The sequence below is a fragment of the Poromitra crassiceps genome (assembly GCF_964638095.1).
Source record: "Poromitra crassiceps genome assembly, chromosome: 9".
Lineage (NCBI taxonomy): Eukaryota > Metazoa > Chordata > Actinopteri > Beryciformes > Melamphaidae > Poromitra > Poromitra crassiceps.
Genome location: NC_139630.1, coordinates 54,224,776 through 54,251,060, shown reverse-complemented (window position 1 = coordinate 54,251,060; position 26,285 = coordinate 54,224,776). Strand labels below are relative to the sequence as shown.

Genomic DNA, 26,285 nt, shown 5'->3' with positions numbered 1-26,285 from the left:
TCTCTCTCTCTCTGTGTGTGTATCTCTGTGTCTCTCTTGCTCTCTCTGCAAGAATGCCAATCACAGCTTACTTTAAAAGTATATCAAATTAATCAGATCAAAATATGATTATTTGGCATTTACTAGACAGCCGAATCTATGCTGGACCAGTGGTTCTCAAAGTGGGGTCCTCGAGGGGGTTCCAGGGGGTCCTCAGCAAAAGAGGGGAACACTTTATTTTCACTATAATTACACAACACTATAATTACATAACACAATGACAGAATGTATGGCTATTTTGTTCATGGGTTTCATACTTTCTGTAATAAAACATCTGGTAAAGCGCGTATGAAAGGCTTAGTCCTTCGCGTGGCCGACCCGGGTTCGAATCCGACCCATGGTCCATTGCCACGTCATCCCCACCTTCCCTGTCTGCCCATTGTCCTGTCTAATAAAGGCAAAAACACCCCCAAAAAATAATCTTAGAACACACACCCACACACACAGAGATGAAGGACCCTGGGACAAAATCTTATGAAATATTGATCTAATTTCTCTCACCGTAGAAAAAGTTTGAGAACCAGTGGGCTAAAGAAGAAAAAGAAAACAGCTATACAATGGATTTTTATCTTGTGGCCAGACTGATTTCACTAATATTTTTTGCTCAACTTGTTTCAGGAGTGAATTCTTTTTTTTTTTTACGATTATGGTTTGAAATCAATCTTATTAGAATTAATCAGATAAATAAAATGTAGTCAAATCAGTACGTGTCTGACAGCAGAGGAGTGAGAATGTCTTTTATACAACAGGTGGTTTCCGCTCAGAATGTTATGAAACTATTAGCTGTTATGCAAACTCTTGTGGTAAGACGCCATCTTTGTTGTTTTCCATTCATGGGTTTGTTCTTTGTTCAGTACTTGAGGAAAACTTCTCGCTCAGTACTACTTTTGCCAGGGTCGTTTGGACAGTGTTTGCCAAACTTGGAAACACTATTATGACCCCCCATTCACACCTTGCATTAAAACATGTTTTGGGTGATCAGATTGCAATGGGATCGTGCTCGACCACATGAAAGTACAGGTGTAAACGCACCCCAAGATGCAGTGAGGACAGATTGTGATCCGACCTCTGGTGTTCAGGGACACATTGTGACTGACCACAATGATCATAAGTGGAAATACGAATGCATTGTCAATCGATACAACAGTCACCGCTGTTTTTCTGCTAGTTGCTATGGAGCTTGCCTGATCCAATTGCAATGTGGACACTGGAGACACATATTAATACCCTCACACGTCACACACACTGTGAGTGTGAACTGATAGGCTGAGTTTACTTCCCCCCCCCCCCCCCCCCCCCCCCCAACACCGTGTGAACTAATAAATAACATTAGCATGGTTGAGCAGCAGCGTCAAGCCAGCCAGAATAAAACAAAAACAGTGACATGAGTCGGCTAGTGTGTGATGACCTGTGATTCCAGTCGTTAAGTGTATGACCCCCAGTTTTTCAGTCATAAATAATCTTCAGGAAACAGTCAGGTAGTACAGTACATACTCCCCAGTCTTTTCATAATCTGTGAGGATTTTGAAAGTTATCTAGTGTATCCTAGGCTATAGACCTGTTTCTGTTATGGGAGTCAGACAGCCGAGTTACTTATGGGGTTCCTCAAGGCTCAGTCCTCGATCCACTTCTTTTCCTATGGGGTTCCTTTCAGGAACAGCATGTGCAGGGGCATATGCAGGGTAAATACAGGTTACCCACCTTTTTGAAATTAGGCAAAGAGTTTCCTCACCTATTTTCAGCTCAACTGTAGCCTATCAATCAATGAGGGGAAACAAGGTGGGTGAACTACCCACCTTGGATAGTTTACCCACCTCTCTATTTACCACTACACCCCTGATTATGTGAAGATCTGGTGTCACTTTTCACAGCTATGCTGATGATATGGCTGTATCAGTGTCACTCAATGAGTCCAATGTTTGGAAGAGCAAAAACCTCCTTGTGTTAAATGGTGATCAAATAGTCATGGGACCTAAACCATAGAAAAAAATGTCACTCCACCACGGGAAAAATGTTTTGGAGATATCATTTGTATGGGAGAGAAGGCAGACATATGGAGAAGGAAGACATCTCCACGGCTGATATCTCCAAAACTTGGCAACTCGCACCAAAACAATCTGGATAAATAGCACTACAGCAAAGAGGAAGCAGTACTTCAGGCTTGCTCAGATGTTATACACACAATTGGCCGTGTCTGCGGGTGGGAAGACGGTGGGCTATGAGTCCTGGTCTCTGCACTATAGCGCCTCCTCCGCTGTTCGGGGGGGAGAAGGAACTGAGATGAATAGCGTGATCCTCCAACGCGCTACGTCCTGCCGGTGAAACTCCTCGCTGTCAGGTGAAAAGAAGCGGCTGCCGACTGCACATGTGTCGGAGGAAGCATGTGCTAGTCTACAACTCTCCCCAGATCAGCAGACAGGGCGGAGAAATGGCCGGGACAGCAAAGGGAATTGGCTAAATACAAACGGAAACGCGAGGAAAGAAATCAGAACATACTTTATAAAACAAAAAGGGAAAATAATTGTTTTGATTTTGGGGGTAAACTGTCCATTTAAAAAGGGCTCATAATTGATTAGTTCAATTCTTGGATCCCTAACTTGCTTCATAGGATACAGGAAAAGGACAGAAGGCTTTCGTTTTCGTTTTGTGCAGCCAGACTTTGGAATGCAGTCAGACCACATCAACTCTATAAATACTTTCAGTGACACTTCCTTTTATAGTCTCCTAATTACTAAGTAGCCTATTTACCTGGTAAATGATGTCTATTATTGGTTGATTATTACAGGTAAATAAGCTAAAATAAATAAATAAAACTTCCACTATTACCCATCAACTCAGTTTGTGTTCATTGCATGGAAAAGGGAATAACCAGTTACATGGGATACGGTAAGAGCCTGGTGTAACATACCTACTTTAGTTATAATTACCCAATAATATACTATAATTTACCATGTATTTACCGGGTAAAGCCCCGTTAAAACCAAAGATTCACAAGAAGATGAGTTGAAACTTGCGACTACTTGCAACCAGCCACTGCGACTTGACAAGCTGAATTGCTGGCGACGCCATCTGCCGGCTGGAGTCAAGATGAGATGGGCCAGTTTACACCGCAGCAACTTTTCGCGGCAACGTTCTAAAAGGGTTTTGTCCCGTTGTGAATCACTGGTGTAAACTGGGCTTAAGAGAAAGTGATTTACTTTCCAAATCTAGACATACCTCTCACAATTGCTGTCAAATCAATTATTATCTGGCAAGTCTGTTTCTAGTTAGTACATCACCATCAATAGCCTCTTTTATTTTGTTCTTGTATTTTTGTTTAGTTTAGTTGTTTATAAATTATAAGAGTACTGTACCATAGACATGCAAAGATCCTATAGTAATACTACAGGAATATTATATAGATTTTTTTTCTTTATGTGATGAGCCTACCTGTTTCCATCTGTTTGGCTGCTCTGTAGCACGTTACCTGTCTCGTCAGTCACTGTGTCTGTAATGTCTGGACTCTGTACCATGAATGGAAGACAGTCACTGACGTGACGCCACGCCTTCACAAACAGCCAAACGGGCTGCAGGTGCTTGTTTCAGGAAGAGAAGTGGTATATTGTCTTATCATAACAGAATAGCACTTCTCCTCTCCTCTTCCTGAAACAAGCACTTAAGACCATGTTAATATGATGTCCATCTGTTTCTGAAATGATACAAGAGTTCAATAACCCTCTCTCTCTCCCCCTTTCAACAAGATTCTAACATACTTAATAATGCAAGACACTCAGATCACCTTCACTCCTCCACTGTCACACTACTAATAACTAATTTTCAATATGCTACAGAGGTGCTGTAATGTATGTAATGTATGGAACATTCATACTAATATTGCCAAACAAGCACCATCTATTAAGTCCTTCAAATCCAAACTGAAAATCTCAGCCCACACATCTCACTGTCTATAAGGCTGTGGAAGTAGGGCTGGGTAATATGGACAAAATTCAATAGATATTTTTGACAAAATAACGCAATATCCATACTGCGGCAATATTGTGTTGATGACTATGGGGGCCTTAACAAAAACTATTGACACAATGAGATTTTTGATAAATAATCATCAGTAATGTGGATATAATGGATATAATGTTCCTAAATACAATTCAAAATACAACAAAATCATTTCTTAAGAAATGCAAAGTAAAAAATAATAGCAAACAGACTCTCCCCTGGATTGATGGTAATATAAGGAAACTCATGAAGGAACGAGACAATGCACTGAGAATATGTCTTAAGACCAAACTATCAACAGATAGACAAATCTTTGCTTCCTTAAGAAACAGGGTTATAAAAGTTATCAAAGCTGCTAAAGCAACCTTCTTTGTAAATATGTTGAGTGAAGCTAAGGGAAATCCAAAGCAAATCTGGGACAATTTGGAAAAGCTATCAGGCAGCAGCCAAAGATCAACAAAACAGCTTGAAATGAAAGAGAATGGCTCCTTGATTAAAGAACCAGTACAAATTGCAACTCTTTTCAACTCCTATTTTGTGAACTCTGTTAAGATGACGGTGCCCACCAGTCAAACAGGACCGCTAATTTCACGTCCGATAGATGATTCCCAGCCAGTGTTTTCTTTGATGGAGGTCACTGAAGCCCAAGTTAGCAAAATTCTGAAATCCCTCAAAAGCTCTAAGTCTAAAGATGTATTTGGTCTGGACTCACTTTTTCTAAAAAGGAATGTAGATACATTCACTGAACCATTAACAAAAATAGTGAATGCCTCTATTAAAGAAGATAAATATCCGAATGGCTGGAAGTCAGCCATTGTTGTACCAGTCTTTAAATCAGGAGACTCAAGTATAGTGAGTAATTATAGGCCAATCAGTATCTTGCCTGTTATCTCCAAAGTTGCTGAAAAATGCATTGTTGAACAGCTAATCTCCCATATTAATAGTAGCCCGTACACTCTGCACCCAATGCAGTTTGGCTTTCGGACCAACCACTCCACCGAGACAGCCAACTGCTTCTTCCTAGAGAATATTAAACAAAAGATGGACAAAGGAGCTGTTGTCGGTGCCATATTCTTAGATTTTAAGAAGGCATTTGACACTGTTAGTCATCAGATACTCCTTTGCAAACTTGCTAACTATAATTTCTCCATTGGCGCACTGAAGTGGGTTAAGTCTTGTCTTGCTGATAGAATTCAATGTGTTAGGGTCAGAGGTGAAACATCACCCTTTCTGAGCAATGAAATGGGTGTGCCCCAGGGATCCATCTTCGGGCCTCTCCTATTCAGTTTATTTATAAATGATCTTCCATCTGTTTGCACAGAGTGTGAAGTTCAAATGTATGCTGATGACACCGTTATCTATATTCATGCAAAAACGAAAGAACTGGCAGCTGTTAAACTAAACGCTGCAATGGTGAATGTCAGCAACTGGCTTACAGAGTCTCAACTGTGTCTTAATGTGCAGAAGACAGTTTGTATGTACTTCACAAAATCAAATTCAACATCTGGTAATCCTGAAGTGTTTGTTGCTGGAGAGCCAATCCAAATAGTCTCTCATTTTAAATATCTTGGCATTATCCTTGACTCTACACTATCTTTCAAAAAGCAGGTAAAAAGAGTAATACAGACTGCCAGATACATGAGGAATTGTTTAACATCTACTGCTGCGATTCTCTATATGAACGCAATGATCATCTCCCATCTCATGTACTGTATGACTAGCTGGACCCATGCAAAAAACACAACCATGAAACCCATTCTCTCTCTGTACAAGCAGACTCTCAAGGTGCTGGACCGAAAACCGTATACTTACCACCACTGTTACATCCTCAGCAAGTACAGAATCCTCAGCTGGGAAAACCTGACAAAATTCACTGATGCCTGCCTACGGTTTAAAATTTTAAATGGTAAGGCCCCGCCACCTCTCAGTACTTTTGTCAAACAAAAAACATCTCATAATAGGTCCACAAGATCTTCCCAGAGGGGGGACTGTACTGTGCCGTTTAGGTCCAGCTCCTTCAGTCAATCCTGTTTTTCAGTCAGAGCCACTCAGTTTTGGAACATCATACCAACTGATATAAGATACTGTGCTACCTACCACACCTTTACAAAAAAACTCAAGACCTGGCTATTTACAAATCAAACATGTGACCACTTGTAATCAGTTAATTGTGTATTGTATTATTGTTTTTACTATTATTTTGGATTGTGTTGTAAATATTGTGTTTTACTTTTAATGCTTCTGTTTTAGGTGTATGGTTTTATAACATCTTGCCAAAAGGACTACAGTTGCGAATTAGCCAGTTGGCTAAAACTGGCGCATTTACAGTAATGTTGATTAATGTGTACTGTCCTTTCTTTAAATAAACTGAAACTGAAACTAAGTGAGTAAGGGCAAATAATAGCACAGCTAGAAGAGTCTGGTAAGTTCAGAAATTGACATCACTTTACTGTAATGCACCCTTTCAAACCAGGAAAAGACAACACTCATGCCATATCACAATACAGTATTACCATATCCAAAATCTAAGCCTAGTCTCATATCACGATATCAATATAATGTCAATATTTGCCCAGCCCAACATGAAACTCACTCAAAATACTTTAAAAAAACTTTACATTCAAGTAAGAAAAACAAGTTAAAAGCAGTGAAATAACAGTCTGCAAAAACCATCCTCTCAAATAGCAGTCGTTTATTAACTCCATGAAACTGTACAGACATAAATATTAACAGTAGAAAGAGGTGAGAGGTCAGAGGTCAGGCCACCTCCTCCATGTAGTCGGCTCCGTGCGTCTGGCTGAGCTGAGACACGGTCAGATCCTGCGTGATGTCATCAAACTGAAATTCAAAACAGTCCCATTTTTACTTGACTTTTACCCCTTCTTACTTAACGATTGAAAACACATCCTCATTTCTGATTGGCTTGCAATACATGTTCATATTTCCTGTACTGTTTTTACTCTTATTGTTGTTCAATTATATATATATCTTAGCCCATACTGTATATATCTTATAAGGTATAAGATAAACACACACACACACACGAAAAAAAACCCCTCAACAGCTATGTTTCTGTCCACAAAATCATGACCCGGTTAGTCAAGAGTTTCATGTGTGAGCTATTTTCTTTTGCCGGAAATACACCCACTAGCTAGCTGCTGCAGCTAGCGGGTGTAGGTCATTCAAAAGAAAATAGTTCCTACATCCAGTTCCATTGTACAGTATTCGAGAGAAGGTCGATATATACAGTTGATATCTCCAAAACTCAGCAACAAACACCATAACGATTTAAATTTAGATGGATAAATCCAACAAAAATATGTGTTTTTGATCTTGGGATGAACTGTCCCAACTAAGAACTACGATTTTTTTTACTTGACTTTGCATAGAAACACTAGTGCTGAAAATACTACTGCTGTGAGATAGAGATCAATCACCTCCAGCATACTCTGATTGGTTTACAGTCAGTATACAAAGATATGATTGGCTTACAGTCAGTGTACAAAGATAGCTCAATTTGACCATCTTGATACACAGAGAAAAGTTAAGCAAATCTCCATTCGGTGACTGCATTCATTTGAGGGGTGTGGTCACCTTCTCACTGGTGTCTGGTCCCTCGATGGAAACCTCCTCGATCTCCTCCCCGATGCTCAGCTCGCTCTTGGAGAGATCCGACCGATGACTGGAGGACGAGACCCAAAACACAAGCCAACGTCAAGTCAAGTCCAAGCGGCTGGGCCAGCAGTCTACTCGCTTTCTTTCTTTTGAATGAGATGGTTTTATAAGCATCTTCTTGGGTATGAGTGATTTTTTTTCTCAGTGTTATATCAGTTTCACATAGAGCTGCAAAAGGTTCATCGATTAATTGTATCTCCAACTATTTTGATAATCGATTCTAAATACGATATTCAGCTCTACTAGATGCCAGCAAAACACTACTATGTATGTTTTGCAAGACAGGCGACTGATGCTGTTCTGAGCAGTGAAGGAAGCCACGCCCCATCTGTGTTGTGAAATCCAGGCTCATTTTCCAAGCCATACCAGCCGCTCGCTCCTTTGTGCGTGTGGCGTGTGTGTGTGTGGCCTTCATGCGACTCCCCACCCCCCCACACACACACACCTCGCTCTGCATAGTGTCCACTCCACACACGGCCGTATTGCCAGGGGGCACAGGCTGTCTAGTGCAGCGGTTCTCAAATGGAGTCCCTGGATCCCTGGGGGGTCCGTGGCACTTTGTCAGGGGATCCGTGAAAGGTTTTCAGGAAAATAAAAATAAAACCTCTTTTGTGTGTGCAAAAGCTTCATAGTTCAACGAAAATATGTTATGCTTTAAATCTAAAATGGTTCATGGATTACATTCTAATCTAACAAACCTATCAATTTAAAAGTCAAGCCCGTTACCGTGGAAACAATTAAGTTTAGCCCAAAATCACAAATCAGAATGAGGGGGCCCCCGGTATATTTTCTATCTTGTAAGGGGTCGTTGGCTGAAAAACATTTGAGAACCTCTGGTCTAGTGCACACACACAGCAGACAGCTGGGAGAGCAATGTAGCGTTGGAAGATGTGTCATAAGACTATTTGTTTACGTCTGATGCTGACATCTAGTGGGCTAAACAACTCACATTATACTGCCTTTAAATGTGAATACTTTCTGGTTTCTTTACTCCTCCATGACAGTAAAGCCCTTTTCCCACATGCGTACCGGAAAATTACCTGTAAGTCAATATCGGACATTTCCCTGAATTTCCCTTCACACCTCAGCGTTCGCAAGTGAGAATCTAGTCGTCAAATAGCCGGTATGTTGGGGGGTGGGGTGGGGTGCGGCGGAGCGGGCGGGGGGCGGAGGAGAGTGGCCTGGGGTCTGTGCTGCAGGCCACTGAGGCCAGTCAGAAAAAAACAACAAACACACATGGAGCCGGCGTCCACTCTTTTGATAATATTGCTGACGCGCTTTTTCCTCAAACGTAGACAGCGACGCAGACAAATTAAGGCGAAAATGGAAAGGGGATATACGTGCGAACAGAAACAGATTAATGTTCGTAGTCTTCTCCGCTCAACATCGTGCAGAATATGAAGATAGACTAAACCGGGGACAGATCATGACAGTGTTATGTACCTCTGCGCTGCTGCGTGAGACTAGAGCCGTCTGGAAGCGAGAGAGACCAGGAGGGAATTTATTTTGGGAAGATGCTCTGAACAATTTTGACGACGTGGAATGGAAGCGTCATTTTCGCATGTCCCGGTATTACGTGCTGAGTCTGGTCCGACCCGCACGCAAGATCACCCGGTGGCGAAAACCACTGGAAGCGCGTTTGCGACTGGCAATAGTCCTTTGGTGGTACGCAACACCAGGGGAATATCGAACAATCAGCTGTGTATTTGGTGTTGGACTGTCTACTGTGTGCAACCTGGTCCACGAAGTCACAGCCCACTGATAGCGGAAAATGACTGGACCCCTTTCTCACCTGTCTGTCTATCGCGGCATACCGCTCTTCTGACTAGCTCAAAACTGGTGAAATGGCCGCGACGACGGGGTCGCGCTTATACCGGCACGGCGCCTTTCCCACATGCAGCCATTTGACCACGTTCCGGTCATTTTGCGGTACAAAGCGCATGTGGGAAAAGGGCTTAAGCTGAATATCTTTGGGTTGTGGACAAAACAAGGCATTTGAGGATGTCACCTTGGACTTTGGGAAACACGTCAGACATTTTTCACCATTTTCTGACATTTTATTGACCAATATAATCGTTAATTACACTCATTACACTCTAAACTCTCATGTATAAACATGACATTACGCCAGCCTCACCTGTTAAAGTCATCATCATAGTCAACATCATCATCTGTAGGAAGAAAGAAGAGTTAAAATAAAAAACGTGTGTAAAGAAATATGCAGTGTGTCAAGGCAGCACTTCGCCGTCTACTGCTTTAGCATGCATTTGCTTCATTAACAGGAAAGGAAAATACAACCACTGTATGAAGGTCAGTCTCTTTGACACTAGGTGACACTTTCATGTTACTGAGACTTGAACTGGGTTTACCGTATTTGCTCAAATATTCGCCCAGGCTTTTGTTTAGCTCACCTGCAGAGGGTACTTGATTGGAAGCAGGCTTATATTAGAAACAGACCTTTATTTCGAATTCCCTCTGTTTGACAAGTATATTTACTCATATTTTAAGCCTCCTTGTTTTCTGACCTGCTTCTGTTGGGGTTCGTCGTTGGACGTTTTTTGTTACTGCAATGCACTACGATAAATTACGGTAATCGGCGACGGCATGCTCCAGAGACTTCCGCCAGCTGTGTTCTGACATGGGTGTCGTGGAAGATCCCGTCACTGACGAGACCCATGTGCCACAGTGGTTCTCAAAGTGGGGTGAGTTTAACCTAACGTTTTAATTTGCCACTCTTAGGGGAAATACGGTACATGAAATAAGTGGCGCACTAAACAGCCAAACCGACCCAGCGTACCCAAAAGCAGAGATCCAGCTTTATCGTTCACCGCCTTCAAGCCTCTGGCTCCTTTCTCTCTGGAGGTCGAGTTTCCTACAAGGAGCCAAGACAGGAAGAAACCCTCAGACTGGAGTGAATTATTGTCTCTGAGGGGCAATTTGGTCTGCAACAGTAGTCAACACAACCGACACACATCATCATATAAATAAATGGACATACGTACAGTACATAGAACAGACAGTAGATGCCATCATGATAACTAGTCTAGCAGCAAGTCCTCAAAAAAGGCTTTAGTTTTTGAGATACCCCTACCCGAGGTAGAACAAAACACAACAATGATTTTTCTTATCTTTAGGGTTTCCCATTAACTCATTGAGTGCCAAGGACGTCGATCGACGTCCAAGTAAATAGTGACGTAGAGTGCCAAGGACGTCGATCGACGTCCAATACGTTTTTTGACGGTGGGACGTGGATCAAAGCTTCCTTTATCTCCTGTACAAATATTGTAGCTATTGGAGGTCTATAACCTATTTTACAGAACCCTTAGGTGGCGACAGTGCTCTCCAGATTACAGAAAGGCAGAGAAAAACAGAGAAGAAGTCGTTGGGGAAACGGATATCGCATCGCATCCGTATGCATCGATATGCATGAAGCATAACGTTAGCTGTGCCTGCAGCAGCCAATCTGCTCCCACAATTGAGCTCCTCCGTGTCCGCTGCGACAGCCCATCGGCATGATCAGCCGTGGAGTTGTTATTATTCTCAACTGGAAGCATGGGAGCCGGTGACAAACACACGCGGAACGCTGTAAAAAAGCTGGATGTAGCGCACCCTTCACTGTGCACAGCAAACTCAGCAGAGAGCCACCAGACACTCCTACGGAGGAGGGGTTTGCAGTTGAGGGGTGGGAGGGGGGGGGCACGCAGAGCAGCACACAACACTGACCCAGACAGACCCAGACAGCAGGACAGGATTGGCAAACGCAAGCCAGAATATCCGATGCCCACCAGCAGCAAATCAAGACCAGCAAGAAGCTGCAACCAGCAGCGCACGCAGGGGCCAGCGCTGCTGGTTGCAGCTAAAAAATATTATTCTGCCAAACAAAATTCCCTGGCCTTCACTGTTTTATTGAAGGAAATTATTTTTGAGGTGTGACTACATCAGAAAATTAGCTTCAGAGTCAGTGATGTGCTTGAAATGTTTAATTTCACAAAAGGGTCATTATCTCAGCTTCTAGAAAAAAACGGCTGTTTTTGGTTAAATCAAGCTATCTTCTCCGGCTGATAACTAAAGAACGGAAAATTATATCAATAAACCTGTTTTTGCTGATGATAGAAGAGAGTCTCATCGTTCTTTTTGCGTGTTCAGTGTTTACATAGTAATATCACACAATATTCTGTGGGCCTCGAGAAATCACTGAAAAAAGCTCTGAAACTTTGGCACTGGGAGCGTCCGTTCTCCAAAAGTGGCTGGCACTCAATGAGTTAATGAAATTGATTGTTGTCAAAATTTATTTTGGGGGAAAAAATGTTTTTTGGCTGTTCTTTAGAACTACCCCAATCCCTGAAAAAGAGTCAGATTAGGCCAGTCCGGATAGGGGAAAGGTGACAAAAAAGCCCATAACTTGAGAATGCTCACTCTTTTCCTCATCAGATTTGCTGAGGTATGAACCAGGTGGCTGCCCTACATCACCAAATAGTCAGAAAATGATTTACCTAAAAAGATCATGAATTATAGTCCTGTAAACATAGCTTTAGTTTAAGCGGAAATTGTTCTTTGTGGTGACAGGAACATAGGACTCCATCACTTTTCTCTCATTTATCAGAAAAACAGAAATCCCTAAAAAATATACCATTACTGAATTGTCTAGGGTGCTATTGAACACTAACCAGTAGTTGTACGGAGATATCTGGTACCGTTCTATTGTAAATGAGAATTCAATAGACATAGGCCTACTACCTCTTCTCTGAAACAGTCAAATTAGGTCATTCTGAATGGGGGATAAGTGGCATAATAGCCTATAAGTTATAAATGTTTATCTAAATTACAAGCCTCTAAAACATAGAAATACAAGGTGTAAATATTGGAAGTTTTATTGAAACTGGAACATGAATCCAAACTATATAAATCAGTAGTATCTCCTGTCTTGACATGACAAAATAACACAAGTATAATAGTAATCATAATACATTTGTTTTATGGTAGCCCCAAATCTCAGTGCTTTATTTCCTTTCATAAACAAAAACAGGAGAACAGACTGGAAAACAAAATAACCAACGCAAAGATAAACCGAACAGAGGAATACAAAGTGGCTGCTCATTTGACCTGGTATATGGACACTTGTTTCACAGCCAAAGTCCAAATATTTAATATGAAATACAGTATCAGCCCTTTGTTGAACGTATTATGACCCTACCAAATTATTGTGCCAGTGTTTGGGAGTCTGGGGCACATTCACAAGCTTATACTCCATGGACTGCAATTGTAAGGATTGCAAAAACTGTGAAACAAGTGTCCATATACCGGGTCAAATGAGCAGCCACTTTTTATTCCTCTGTTCCGTTTTATTTTTGCCTTGGTTATTTTGTTTTCTAGTCTGTTCTCCTGTTTTTGTTTATGAAATGAAATGAAATGAAATGAAGCACTGAGATTTGGGGCTACCATAAAACAAATGTATTATGATTACTATTATACTTGCCCCCATACTTGACTAATAACTGTTTTGGTCATGGGTTTCATACACTGTCTGTAATAAAAACATCTAAAAGGCAAACATCTTATCAGAAGGGGAACCCTGGGACAAAATATGATCAGATGGGGGTCCGTGGTCTAATTTGAGTCAGTTTAGTGGTCCTTGTGGTCCACAATATTTATAACAGCCGAGCTCCCGAGTACCTCAAAGACCACTTCCTGAGGAGCGGTGATGCTCATGCGCACCACACCCGAGCCAGCATTGCTGACCTGTGCCTGCCGAGGTTTAAAACCAACATGTTTTAATTTTCTGGTGCGGTGCATTGGAACAAGCTACCTTTACTTATAAAAAGTACCGGAAACCAGCATCTTTTAAAAAGAAAAGGTAAAAACCTGGCTTTCGGACAACTTAAATGCATAAGAATGGTAGCCTGCTACATTTTTGTTTTTCACTGTTATTGAAATCTGATGAATTCTTCATCTCCTGTTTAGTTGTCAGTTTTATTGTTTGAGTCGGCCGAGCCATTCAGATTTTCGTCATCTTCACTGCCATAAGATCAAGAACCACAATGGAAATAAGTCTGTGACTTTGTTATGTCATCCTTGTCAGTTGCAGACTGCGGGTATGTTTGTTCTTCAGAACCTAACCTAAAATAAACACTGACATTTAACACATTTACACTCACATACACAGAGAGAGGTGTTAACCACAACCAAACAAAAAGCAGTTTAACTTTCCATCTGATGGCTTTCTGCAGCACGCATAGGGGGACTATGAGATGACGTAACCCTCGGCCAGATACAAAGATCTCCAGCACCCCTGTGACCACAACAGGAAATGTTTGCAACAAACACAGGCTCGTATGAGCCCCATCACCTAAATCTCAAGTCTATTTACAGCTCAGAATGTACATAGTCACAGCATGTTAGAAAAACACTTAGGCTATCTGGGAATCATTTTTGACTACTCTTAAGTCACTTCACTTCTAACAAATGAATGACCTTATTGCATGTTGCTATGCTTTTTTTCAATTTTTTTTATTGCACTTATGGGAGAGAAAAGATTACAAAGTTACAATTACATGTTGCAAACACATTTTCGGAGTTCTTTCCTCGCAGCGGCTGTCAGACCTTTGAATTCTGTACACTCCTGATTGAAGAATGGTTTAAATTGCTGCTCTCATTTGGCTCAATTGGCTACTAAATGCACTTTTATCCAGCACTTTTGAATGTAATTTTAATGTAATTTTTTACTTTTGAATGCAATTTTTACTTGTGTAATTGTTATATTCTGTTTTTACTTTTGTTGACTATACGTGCTATTATGTTGCCGTCTCTTTTTTAACCCTGTCCACTTGCTGCTGTAGCACTGTAATTTCCCCTTGTGGGACAAATAAAGGATTATCTTATCTTATTATTCTAGGCCTAAAAAAATATATGTTTTATATATATATATATATATATATACACAGTATATATATATAACTTAACCTACAGTACCCATCTGACCTGAACCACTACCGTCCCATCTCCAACCTCCCCTTCATCTCCAAAACTCTTGAGAGGGTGATTGCCGCCCAACTCCAGTCCCACCTCGACTCAAACATCCTCCACGAACCATTTCAATATGGTTTCCGCCCTAATCACAGCACTGAAACAGCCCTGGTAAGAATCACTAACGACTTCCTCCGTGCAGCTGACTCTGGACTCCTCACCATCCTCATCCTCCTTGACCTCTCCACTGCTTTCGATACCATCTCCCACCCACTACTTCTGGAGCACCTGGCGAACATTGGAATCACTGGTGTTGCACTTTCCTGGTTTGCATCCTACCTCACCGACAGACAACAGTTTGTCCAACTAGGGAACCACACGTCCGGGTGTTCTGCCGTTTGACCCAGGGGTCAGTATTGGGTCCACTCCTATTCATCATCTACCTCCTCCCCCTGGGTAAAATCCTCCGTCACCATGGTGTTCAGTTTCACTGCTACGCCGATGATACCCAGGTCTATATCTCCACCAAACCCACCACCGCTCTTCCTCCCACCTCCCTCACCGCATGCCTCCAGGACATCAGGAGCTGGATGAGCAGGAACTTCCTGAAGTTAAACGGCAGTAAAACCGAGGCCCTGCTCATCGGCTCCAAAAACATCCTCTCCAAAGCTCAAAACACCACTGCCCCAAACATCATCATTGACAGCTTCCCTGTTCCCTTGTCCACCCAAGTCAAGAAACTCAGCGTCATTCTAGACCTTTCTAGACCATTCTAGCACCCTTTCCTTTGCACCCCACATAAAAAACATCACCCGGTCTGCTTTCTTCCACATCCGCAACATCTCCAGACTCCGCCCATCCCTGTCCCAACACAGCACCGAAGTCCTCATCCACACATTTGTTACATCCCAGATTGATTACTGCAGCTCTCTTCTCTCTGGCCGACCCACCAAATTGCTCAACAGACTCCAAATGCCTGGATCATCACCTGCACTAAATCATCTGAACACATCACCCCTGTCCTCATTCAACTCCACTGGTTCCCCATTCACTACCGGATCGACTTCAAAAACCTTCTACTCACTTACAAAGCCCTACACAACCTACCCCCCACCTATCTCTCTGACCTCCTCCAGGAATACACCCCTTCCCACTCCCTACGCTCTTCTGCAGCTGGCCTCCTGAACGTCCCCCCCTCTCGCCTCAGTACCATGGGTGCTAGGGCCTTCAGCTGCTCTGTACCCAGACTCTGGAACTCCTTGCATCCAACAGTCTGACTCCATCACCACATTCAAATCCCACATCAAAACCCACCTGTTCAAACTGGCCTACTCAGTGTTTGCCATGCTTGTTGTTTTTATGTATGATCTTTTAGAATGTTATGTCTCTTTTATGCACTGTACAATGACCTTGGTGTTTTGAAAGGTGTCACCAAATAAAATGTATTATTATTATTAGTAGTAGTAGTAGTACCGGTAGTAGTATTATGCCACTTATCCCCCATTCGGAATGACCTAATTTGACTGTTTCAGAGAAGAGGTAGTAGGCCTATGTCTAAAGAAATCTCATTTGCAATAGAACGGTACCAGATATCTCCATACAACTACTGGTCAGTGTTCAATAGCACCCTAGACAATTCAGTAATGGTATATTGTTTAGGGATTTCTGTTTTTCTGATAAATGAGAGAAAAGTGATGGAGTCCTATGTTCCTGTCACCACAAAGAACAATTTCCGCCTAAACTAAAGCTGTGTTTACAGGACTATAATTCATGATCTTTTTAGGTAAATCATTTTCTGACTATTTGGTGATGTAGGGCAGCCACCTGGTTCATACCTCAGCAAATCTGATGAGGAAAAGAGTGAGCATTCTCAAGTTATGGGCTTTTTTGTCACCTTTCCCCTATCCGGACTGGCCTAATTTGGCTCTTTTTCAGGGATTGGGGTAGTTCTAAAGAACAGCCCAAAAAACATTTTTTCCCCCAAAATAAATTTTGACAACAATCAATTTCATTAATGGGAACCCCTAAAGATAAGAAAAATCATTGTTGTGTTTTGTTCTACCTCGGGTAGGGGTATCTCGAAATCTGAGGGCCCTTTCTGCTAGACTAAACGTTCAGTCCTTTGTTAAAGGTATACTGATAGAGAATGAAATTGTCCACAGCCAAAAGGTAAACAGTGAACCACTTGAAGGAAACCAGTTGAAATGAAATGATGGAGCCAGGAGTCAGAAGAAGTCGTCTGATATGATGTATTGAACAAAGATCTTGGCCAAGAGATGCACTCTTGTTTCATAGTTAGATGACCTGTGTACATACACAGATAGACATCATATTTGGATAACCTGTGTACATACACAGACAGACGTATTTAGATAACTTGTACCTTACATTTGCAGCTCCTCTCGATCGCACACTGTGCCCTGTCATCTTGCCACGGTGCTCTCTTTGCAGGGCCAGAATAACAGATAGGTTGAGTCTACAGAATGGCCTTCCAGTGTGCGTCAAGACATGTAATCTGATGTGCGTCAAGACATGTAATCTGATGTGTGTCCTATAAGTATCTTTGAGTATCTGTTCAATGTATGTAAGCCTGTGTATCCATCCGTGAATATACAAGAGTGCATCTCTTGGCCAAGATCTTTGTTCAATACATCATATCAGACGACTTCTTCTGACTCCTGGCTCCATCATTTCGTCTTGACGCACACTTGAAGGCCACTCTGTAGACTCAACCTATCTGTTATTCTGGCCCTGTAGAGAGCACCGTGGCACGGTGACAGGACACAGTGTGCGATAGAGAGGAGCTGCAAATGTATGGTACAAGTTATCTAAATACGTCTGTCTGTGTATGTACACAGGTCATCTAACTATGAAGTATGTCTGTGTCATAACTATATGTAACTAAAATGGAAATGTATATGAATATATTAATACCTAGTGATTGTCCAAATAAAGGCTAATGTGATGTAATCATATACTATCATATACTATGCAAATTTTTTGGGTCGTTCAAATGCAAACAAACTTTTATTGTTATTCTTACATCTTAGACATATTCTTGAAGAGTAGGACTTACAAACAATACAAATATTTATGGCTCAAAGTCATTTTTAGCTCTTACAAACTGATATTCCTTGTATGAAGAGCTCTGTCTGCGCTAAAAGATACTTCAAAGAAATGTAAAAAAATATATATAAAAAAAATAGGAAGAAAATAAACAAGTTTGTTTAGGTTTGAAGGGCCGTAAAACGTTGTTTCACTTTAAATAGATGAGTATGTGTGGTTGTATTCTCACCGTTGCGGCTGTGGCTGGGCTCGGTGCTGCCGGCCCCCCCGGGCCTCCGGACGTCCGGCTCTGACATGGAGCCCGCCGGGCTCTCTCTGGCCCCCGACGCCTCCGTCTGCCTGGGGAACAACCAGCACAAACTCTGCTTCAGTCAACAGGCTAACCTCCGCTAAGGTACGCTAGCTCCACCGACCATTAGATGGCCATCAACTGATGAAAACCAGTGAAAATCTATCGTTGGGTCATCATCCAAGGATTTTTGTGTGAAGTATAATGTATTGAATTAGAAAAGCTGAACGGAAACGGGTTATTGCAATAAAATGCATTGAAGACCCTTCCTGTTTTTTTGTCCCGATGGATGAGTTTTCAGAGCTCGGTTTTTCATATAGGATGTTTTATTTTTCTTCTCAAAATGTCCTTCTTGACATATTCACTCAGCCATCTTGCTGTGAAAGAGGACAATTAAATGGAAATAAGCCCTTGGGCTTTCTTGTGTTTTTTTTTATCCTCTGCAATTTTGAATATCTTATCTGGGGACTGGTATGTTCAGCCGATCATGTATGTTTTAAAATGTTGTCAAATAAAATGAACTAAGACGATTTAAACACAGCTGATGGGAATGCATCTGATTTGCGACAATTGAAAAGTTTGTGTAAATTTCACAGAGTTAGAGAGAGACAGAGAGAGAGAGAGAGAGAGAGAGAGAGAGAGAGAGACCCACACACACACACACACACACAGGTAGAGACACAGCTCACCTGGGCCCGTGGCTCTGTTTGTGACTGTGTTCAGAGAGAGGATCGTCTCGCTCGCCCTCTGAGTCACTGCCCAGGAGAGACAGACTGAGCCCAGAGAGAGAGAGAGAGAGAAACAAACAGAGAGACACGACATAAGAACAGAGTACACACACACACACACACACACACACACACACAAACAAACAAACAAACAAAAACACACACACACACACACACACAGTACTAAGCTACTATGCACACCCATGCAGAAAGTAAATTGAGTTGGAAGTCAGAAGGTTAGATGGCAACGCTTCCTTTCACAGCTCCCTAAAATGACTAAGGTTAATATCTGGTAAGTATAGTATATTACTGGGTTTTATAAGTAAATACAGAGAAACTACATCTGAAATACTAAGAAAAACCTCCACTATTACCATCAACTGTTCTGAATCAATCAATCAATCTATCTATCTATCTATCTATCTATCTATCTATGTGTTTATTGCATGGAATAACCAGTTACAAGGGATATTGTAAGAGTCTGGTAATACCATACCTACGTATTTACCAGTGCTATTACGCAATAATATACTTTAATTTGCCATATATTGACTGTGTAAAGTAAATAGGGGACTGTAAAACGAAGTGTTATCAGTTAGTTAAAGGGAAATTCCACTGTAAACATGCATGTTCTTAATGCCATCTGGGACAGCTGAGTGTTCACAAAGTGAAAACCGAGAGTGAGTCAAATCCTAGTCTCGAGCTTAACACTGTGTGTGTGTGTGTGTGTGTGTGTGTGTGTGTGTGTGTGTGTGTGTGTGCGCGTGTGTGTGCGTGTGTGTGTTATCTTCTCATCTCTCTCCTGTCTGCTGTTGCTCTGTGCTGCTGCTACAGCCACCTCCTTTCCCCACGGAGGCCATCTTTAAAGTCTCAGCTGGTCGGCAGTGAAGGTTAATCTGACTCTGTGGAGGTGGTCAGTGAGTGCGTTTACATTGTGCACTAGTAGACCGATCATTATCTGACTTATAGAGTTACCAGATTATTCAAGTGGTCATGTAAGCAGCATCTTCCGATAGGCTTTATCGGATAAAGGCCGTTATGCAGAGTATGAGAAATCTGATAAACACACCTAGCTGCTGACTCTTCCGAGAAGGCACGTATTTTGTGACACTTCATTGTATATCCGCTAAATAACTCTTCTATTTGATTGTTTTTATGGTCTATTCCGATGTCTATTATAATGTTTCCCTGATTGTGAGCAACTATAATAATAGCATGACTCAATTTCAAGTTTTCTGATTCTGATTCACCGCATGGCCCGATTTCAATGTCCACACTCACGGACTTTGAGGCGCGTTCCCACTACTTACTAAAGTGCATGAGAACGCGTCACTCAGATTATTGTCATTACCCGATTATTGCCAGTTATGGGCTTGTGGGCGTGTAGACGCACTCAGTGAACGCCTGCAGGGGGGACTTTACACTGATATGGAGATTATGGACGTCATTTCTCTTTTGATTCACAGCCTCAAACAAACATTGTGTGAATGCACAAAACGGCCAGTCTCACTGTAAAGTTTAAACCACGGCGTCTCTGGGTTTATTGCTTTTATAAAACGCTCACTACTTACCTGACAGGGTTTCACAGAACAAACACACAGGGACATTTAGCAGAACGGTTGCCCAGCAGCAATACACAGACCCAGTTAGTCTCAGTAGCACTGTGATGAGGTCACAGGTGTGTTTTTATAGAGTATTTTTTACAACGGGGCTCAGCCAATCATCATCAAGGACCGGAAACATCCTTTTTTATAATGTCACTTTATGTCCATGGTAACCGTGAACAATCTGTTCCACTTCTATGCAGACCAATCACAGCAGACCAATCACAACAGACCAATCACAACAGAGAAATGACTTGTTTTTAAAGCAGCAGGCAAATGGCCACACACACACAGACACACCCCGCCCCCTTCTCAAATGCATGCTGGCGAATCAATAGCAGTCATAAGCGTACACAAATGCTGTCAAATGTTTGCACCTGGTAAGTTAGTCAACACTACAACTAACCAATATCTAGTCTAATCTATAATACATCTAGTTGGCTGTGAAAATAGGGAAAGTGATGCGTTTTGGAATCGACCACCCACTGTGTGTTGTTACCGTATTTCCTCTAATAGTGGCTGGTCTCCGATAATGGTGGGGGCATGGCCAACACGAACAAATACAGGCCAGAGGGGGAAAAATGAAGGAAAAAATAACAGTGGATACCCGCTCAGTCGGCGGAAGTCTCTGGAGTACGCCGTCATCCATTACCGTAATTATCGGTAATGCATTACCAAAAAAAAGAGCTACCTAACGAACCCCAACAGAATCAGAAAACAAGGAGGTTTGGTACTAAAATATGAGCAAATCTACTGACAAACAGAGGGAATTAGAAATAAAAGGCCTGTCTCTGATATAAGCCTGCTTCCAATAAAGGCCTCCCCACCCTTTGCAGCTGAGCTAAATATAGGCCCGGGCCAATATATTAGAGGTAATACGGTAATTCCATTAATTTAACTTCCTGCCATGCTAAGATGCGAGTCATCCGATTGGACGGTGGGCAGGTCGACCGTGCAGACTCACTCATTGAGGCTCGTGCCTCGCCTCATGGGGGAGATGACCGGCCCAGAGAGGCTCTCCTCCCTCACAGACACAACAGGAAGGAGGAGGGACAGGCTGGGCATCGCAGGGACAGGTAGGACGAGGTAGGGACACAGAGAGTATAGGTAGACAGGTAGGAAGAGGTAGGGACACAGAGAGTATAGGTAGACAGGTAGGAAGAGGTAGGGACACAGAGAGTATAGGTAGACAGGTAGGAAGAGGTAGGGACACAGAGAGTATAGGTAGACAGGTAGGAAGAGGTAGGGACACAGAGAGTATAGGTAGACAGGTAGGAAGAGGTAGGGACACAGAGAGTATAGGTAGACAGGTAGGAAGAGGTAAGGAAACAAGAACAGGGACATGGAAACAGGCAGTATAGTAATATACTAGTAGCACTACTAGCATACTAGTTATAATAAGAGAAGGTAGGGAGGCAGAGGGGATGAGGTAGGAAGAAAGGGAGACAAGGTAGGGAGAGATAGAGAAAGGGTAGGGAGACAGGTGGGACAGGTAAAAACAATGTATGCAAGGTAGGCAGACAAGAACAACGTAGGAATACGGGGACAGCTCAGTAAAGGTCTCATTATGCTTTCCGCATCAGCGAGGAACGCGAGTGTCCGCGCGGAAAAGTGACGTCAAATCAGCAGACACGCCCCTCCGCAAGGCTCCGTGCGGACGGTTTTCGACCGGCCGTGCGCACGCCGAATTTTGTAACTACGCGGACGCGGACGCGGCTGGGCGGACAAAGTGGAGTTTTCAAGACTCGCGCTCAATTCCGCCTGCAGAAACCCACACAGAGTATAAAGCTCCACACGTTTCCTCGTCAGGCTTCCGTGTCTCTCATTTCCGTGCGGCCGGCCAAAGCGTCAAGCATAATCCAGGCTTTAGGGCTGCACTGGGGCTCATAGCCTACTCAATGTCATTAGCCTCTGGGGCTTATAGCCTCCTCAATGTCATTAGCCTCTGGGGCTTATAGCCTACTCCATGTCATTAGCCTCTGGGGCTTATAGCCTACTCAATGTCATTAGCCTCTGGGGCTTATAGCCTCCTCAATGTCATTAGACTCTGGGGCTTATAGCCTCCTCAATGTCATTAGACTCTGGGGCTTATAGTCTACTCAATGTCATTAGCCTCTGGGGAACTGGCTGCAGTTGCGGCATGTGGAACATTTTTGCCAGGTTGGAAAGTGGCATCTCTCCCCGCTCATCCCCGCTCATCAGACCTAGTGTCTGACGATCTTAAACCGGATAATCCTCTCTGAAGTTGTCCACTATTTTCATGTCCTAAAGTAACTAGTAACTAGCCCATTTAAATTTCAGTCATTGTAATTGAGTTACTACATTTAAAAAAGTAATGAGTTAGATTAATATTTACTGCCAAAAAGTAGTTTAATTACAGTAACTAGTTATTATCTAGTTACTCCCAACACTGCTTACATAACAAATCATGTTATATCAAACTTCTCTTATAGATTAGTCATGGAAAATTAGATCAGTGTGAGTTTTCCTCTTGTATTAAGCAGCAAAATATTTGTAGCATGACGTGTTTGAGTTAATTTGCCTTACTTGCGATGTCACTCTTGCACATGCACACATCGCGATGACGATGCTGAAACGATATATTGTGCAGCCCTAATACCAGTAACGCAAGGTAGGGACTTGGGGCAACAGATAGGACGAGGTACTGTAGGGATACAAGATGACAGGCAGGACAAGGTAAGAGCTCAGGGGGACAGTACAGGTAGCGAGACGTAGGGATATAAGGGAAGACGAGGCAAGGACAGAGGGACAGAGGCTGGGAGCCGGGCAGGACAGGCAGGGACAAGACAGAAAAACAGAGACGGGAAAAGGAAAGACAGGAGAAGAGAAAAGGAGAGAGCACAGGAAGCAAAAGTCCAAACTACAGAGAAGGTATAGCAGAAGCTCTGACCAGGACTGGGCAGGATCAGATTTCATGGAATGGGATTCCTATAATCTGATTACCAATTTTTTTTTTACTAGAGCTGCAAGGATGAGTTGATTAATCGATTAGTCAACCGACAGAAAGTATAATGGCCAACTATTTTTTATAAAGGATCAATTGTTTAAACTACGGTAATTGTTAAGGGGGGGAGAAAGACTAAACTTCTCTGGTTGCAGCTTCTTAAATGTAAACTGTTGGTCAGGACAAAAGAAGACATTTGAGGACGTCATCTTGGGCTTGGGGGAGATCAACATTTTTCATCATTTTGTAACATTTTATAGACCAAACAACTAATCAATTAGTCGAGAAAATAATCGACAGAATAATCGATAATGAAAATAATTGGTACTTGCAGCCCTAAAAGTAGTCTCTCCTCAGACTCAAATATTACGTTGAATCGCTGCGCTCCGCATACTACATAAATGAGTCTGTGCCACTTCACAGCCACTGCTGGTTTTTGAAGGCGGGTTGAAATTGAATGAGTGAGAGGTCGTAGCACCGATGAGAGAGCGGTTCGAAAAATGGGCTGCGCCTCCCGTGTTGTCTGATCGCAAAGTCGTTACTGATTGGAGAGGACTGAATCCATCACTGGCATATATATGACTGGCCAAGTGAACGGTTCACTTCCGACCCCAGCCGGCTGAGGGAAAGTGTCCCAGACCCAGAGAGAGCTCTGCAGCATGCAGTAACGTAGTGTATCAGCGTAAGAACTCTCATGGGTCTGGCATTGAGACTACCCTAAAAGTGACGACTGTGGTCAGGTACAACAACACAGTCAAGAGATTACAGGCCAATTTATACTTATATATTATATTTATACTTGTGCGTCAACGTTCCGCCTTAGCTATGGATTACGTGACTGAATGCAAATGTTTTCAGCAGGTAATTAATGATTTGCAATGGATCAATTTGGAACGGACTCCTCCCAAACCTGGCTGACTGTTTTTATTTTCTGCCCATGATAATGTCCTGTGATTTCACAATAAGATACTTATTCTTTCTGACTGTTTTTATTCTCTGCCCATGATAATGTCCTGTGATTTCACAATAAGATACTTATTCTTTCTGACTGTTTTTATTTTCTGCCCATGATAATGTCCTGTGATTTCACAATAAGATACTTATTCTTTCTGACTGTTTTTATTCTCTGCCCATGATAATGTCCTGTGATTTCACAATAAGATACTTATTCTTTCTGACTGTTTTTATTCTCTGCCCATGATAATGTCCTGTGATTTCACAATAAGATACTTATTCTTTCTGACTGTTTTTATTCTCTGCCCATGATAATGTCCTGTGATTTCACAATAAGATACTTATTCTTTCTGACTGTTTTTATTTTCTGCCCATGATAATGTCCTGTGATTTCACAATAAGATACTTATTCTTTCTGACTGTTTTTATTCTCTGCCCATGATAATGTCCTGTGATTTCACAATAAGATACTTATTCTTTCTGACTGTTTTTATTCTCTGCCCATGATAATGTCCTGTGATTTCACAATAAGATACTTATTCTTTCTGACTGTTTTTATTTTCTGCCCATGATAATGTCCTGTGATTTCACAATAAGATACTTATTCTTTCTGACTGTTTTTATTCTCTGCCCATGATAATGTCCTGTGATTTCACAATAAGATACTTATTCTTTCTGACTGTTTTTATTCTCTGCCCATGATAATGTCCTGTGATTTCACAATAAGATACTTATTCTTTCTGACTGTTTTTATTTTCTGCCCATGATAATGTCCTGTGATTTCACAATAAGATACTTATTCTTTCTGACTGTTTTTATTCTCTGCCCATGATAATGTCCTGTGATTTCACAATAAGATACTTATTCTTTCTGACTGTTTTTATTCTCTGCCCATGATAATGTCCTGTGATTTCACAATAAGATACTTATTCTTTCTGACTGTTTTTATTCTCTGCCCATGATAATGTCCTGTGATTTCACAATAAGATACTTACTCTTTCTGACTGTTTTTATTCTCTGCCCATGATAATGTCCTGTGATTTCACAATAAGATACTTATTCTTTCTGATTGTTTTTATTTTCTGCCCATGATAATGTCCTGTGATTTCACAATAAGATACTTATTCTTTCTGACTGTTTTTATTCTCTGCCCATGATAATGTCCTGTGATTTCACAATAAGATACTTATTCTTTCTGACTGTTTTTATTTTCTGCCCATGATAATGTCCTGTGATTTCACAATAAGATACTTATTCTTTCTGATTGTTTTTATTTTCTGCCCATGATAATGTCCTGTGATTTCACAATAAGATACTTATTCTTTCTGATTGTTTTTATTTTCTGCCCATGATAATGTCCTGTGATTTCACAATAAGATACTTATTCTTTCTGACTGTTTTTATTCTCTGCCCATGATAATGTCCTGTGATTTCACAATAAGATACTTACTCTTTCTGACTGTTTTTATTCTCTGCCCATGATCATGTCCTGTGATTTCACAATAAGATACTTACTCTTTCTGACTGTTTTTATTCTCTGCCCATGATCATGTCCTGTGATTTCACAATAAGATACTTACTCTTTCTGACCGTTTGTTCTCACTGATGGCTCCTTGTCTCCCGAGGGAGAAGTACTGCTTCCATAGGCGGCAATGGAAAACAGAAGAGAAAATCTCATCCTTAATATTGAAAGACCAGTGAGTGAGTAGATATGGGACTGACTTTTGCTTCTCTATGTTTCAGAGAAAGCGACACCTATTTTAAAATAGGTTCAAATTTAAATTTAAATTCGAAAGAATACAATTTCCGCATTCGTCACACGCAGGGAGAGGCTCAATTGCCCACTGGGGCTAAGCTGTCAGACATCTGGGCACGATAAGCCGACATGCCCAATGTACAGCCCAAAAAATGTGATGTTATTTGTACGCGCAGAACCCCGAACATATACTTGCAGCATAACTGTACAACAGTCAGTTACATACAGTAAATACTGTTTGCTGACAGTAGTG

The 26,285-nt window shown here is 41.8% G+C and overlaps 1 protein-coding gene across 5 annotated transcripts in view; it reads right to left on the bottom strand.

The window, feature by feature from the left end:
* Positions 1-6,725: 6,725 nt before the first annotated feature.
* The window catches only part of cep43 (centrosomal protein 43), a 40,694-nt gene continuing 21,134 nt past the window's right edge, over positions 6,726-26,285 (bottom strand). For 3 of the 5 annotated variants that reach the window (XM_083643339.1, XM_083643341.1, XM_083643340.1), the window contains 7 exons: positions 25,857-25,910; positions 18,715-18,798; positions 17,966-18,075; positions 10,505-10,579; positions 9,845-9,878; positions 7,627-7,714; positions 6,726-6,870 (listed from right to left, as the gene is read on the bottom strand). In XM_083643339.1, coding sequence (XP_083499465.1) covers positions 6,790-6,870; positions 7,627-7,714; positions 9,845-9,878; positions 10,505-10,579; positions 17,966-18,075; positions 18,715-18,798; positions 25,857-25,910 — 526 coding nt within the window. In that variant the 3' untranslated portion in view covers positions 6,726-6,789. The remainder of the gene's footprint in view (positions 6,871-7,626; positions 7,715-9,844; positions 9,879-10,504; positions 10,580-17,965; positions 18,076-18,714; positions 18,799-25,856; positions 25,911-26,285) is intronic. The other 2 variants (XM_083643342.1, XM_083643343.1) reach the window with 2 other exon arrangements.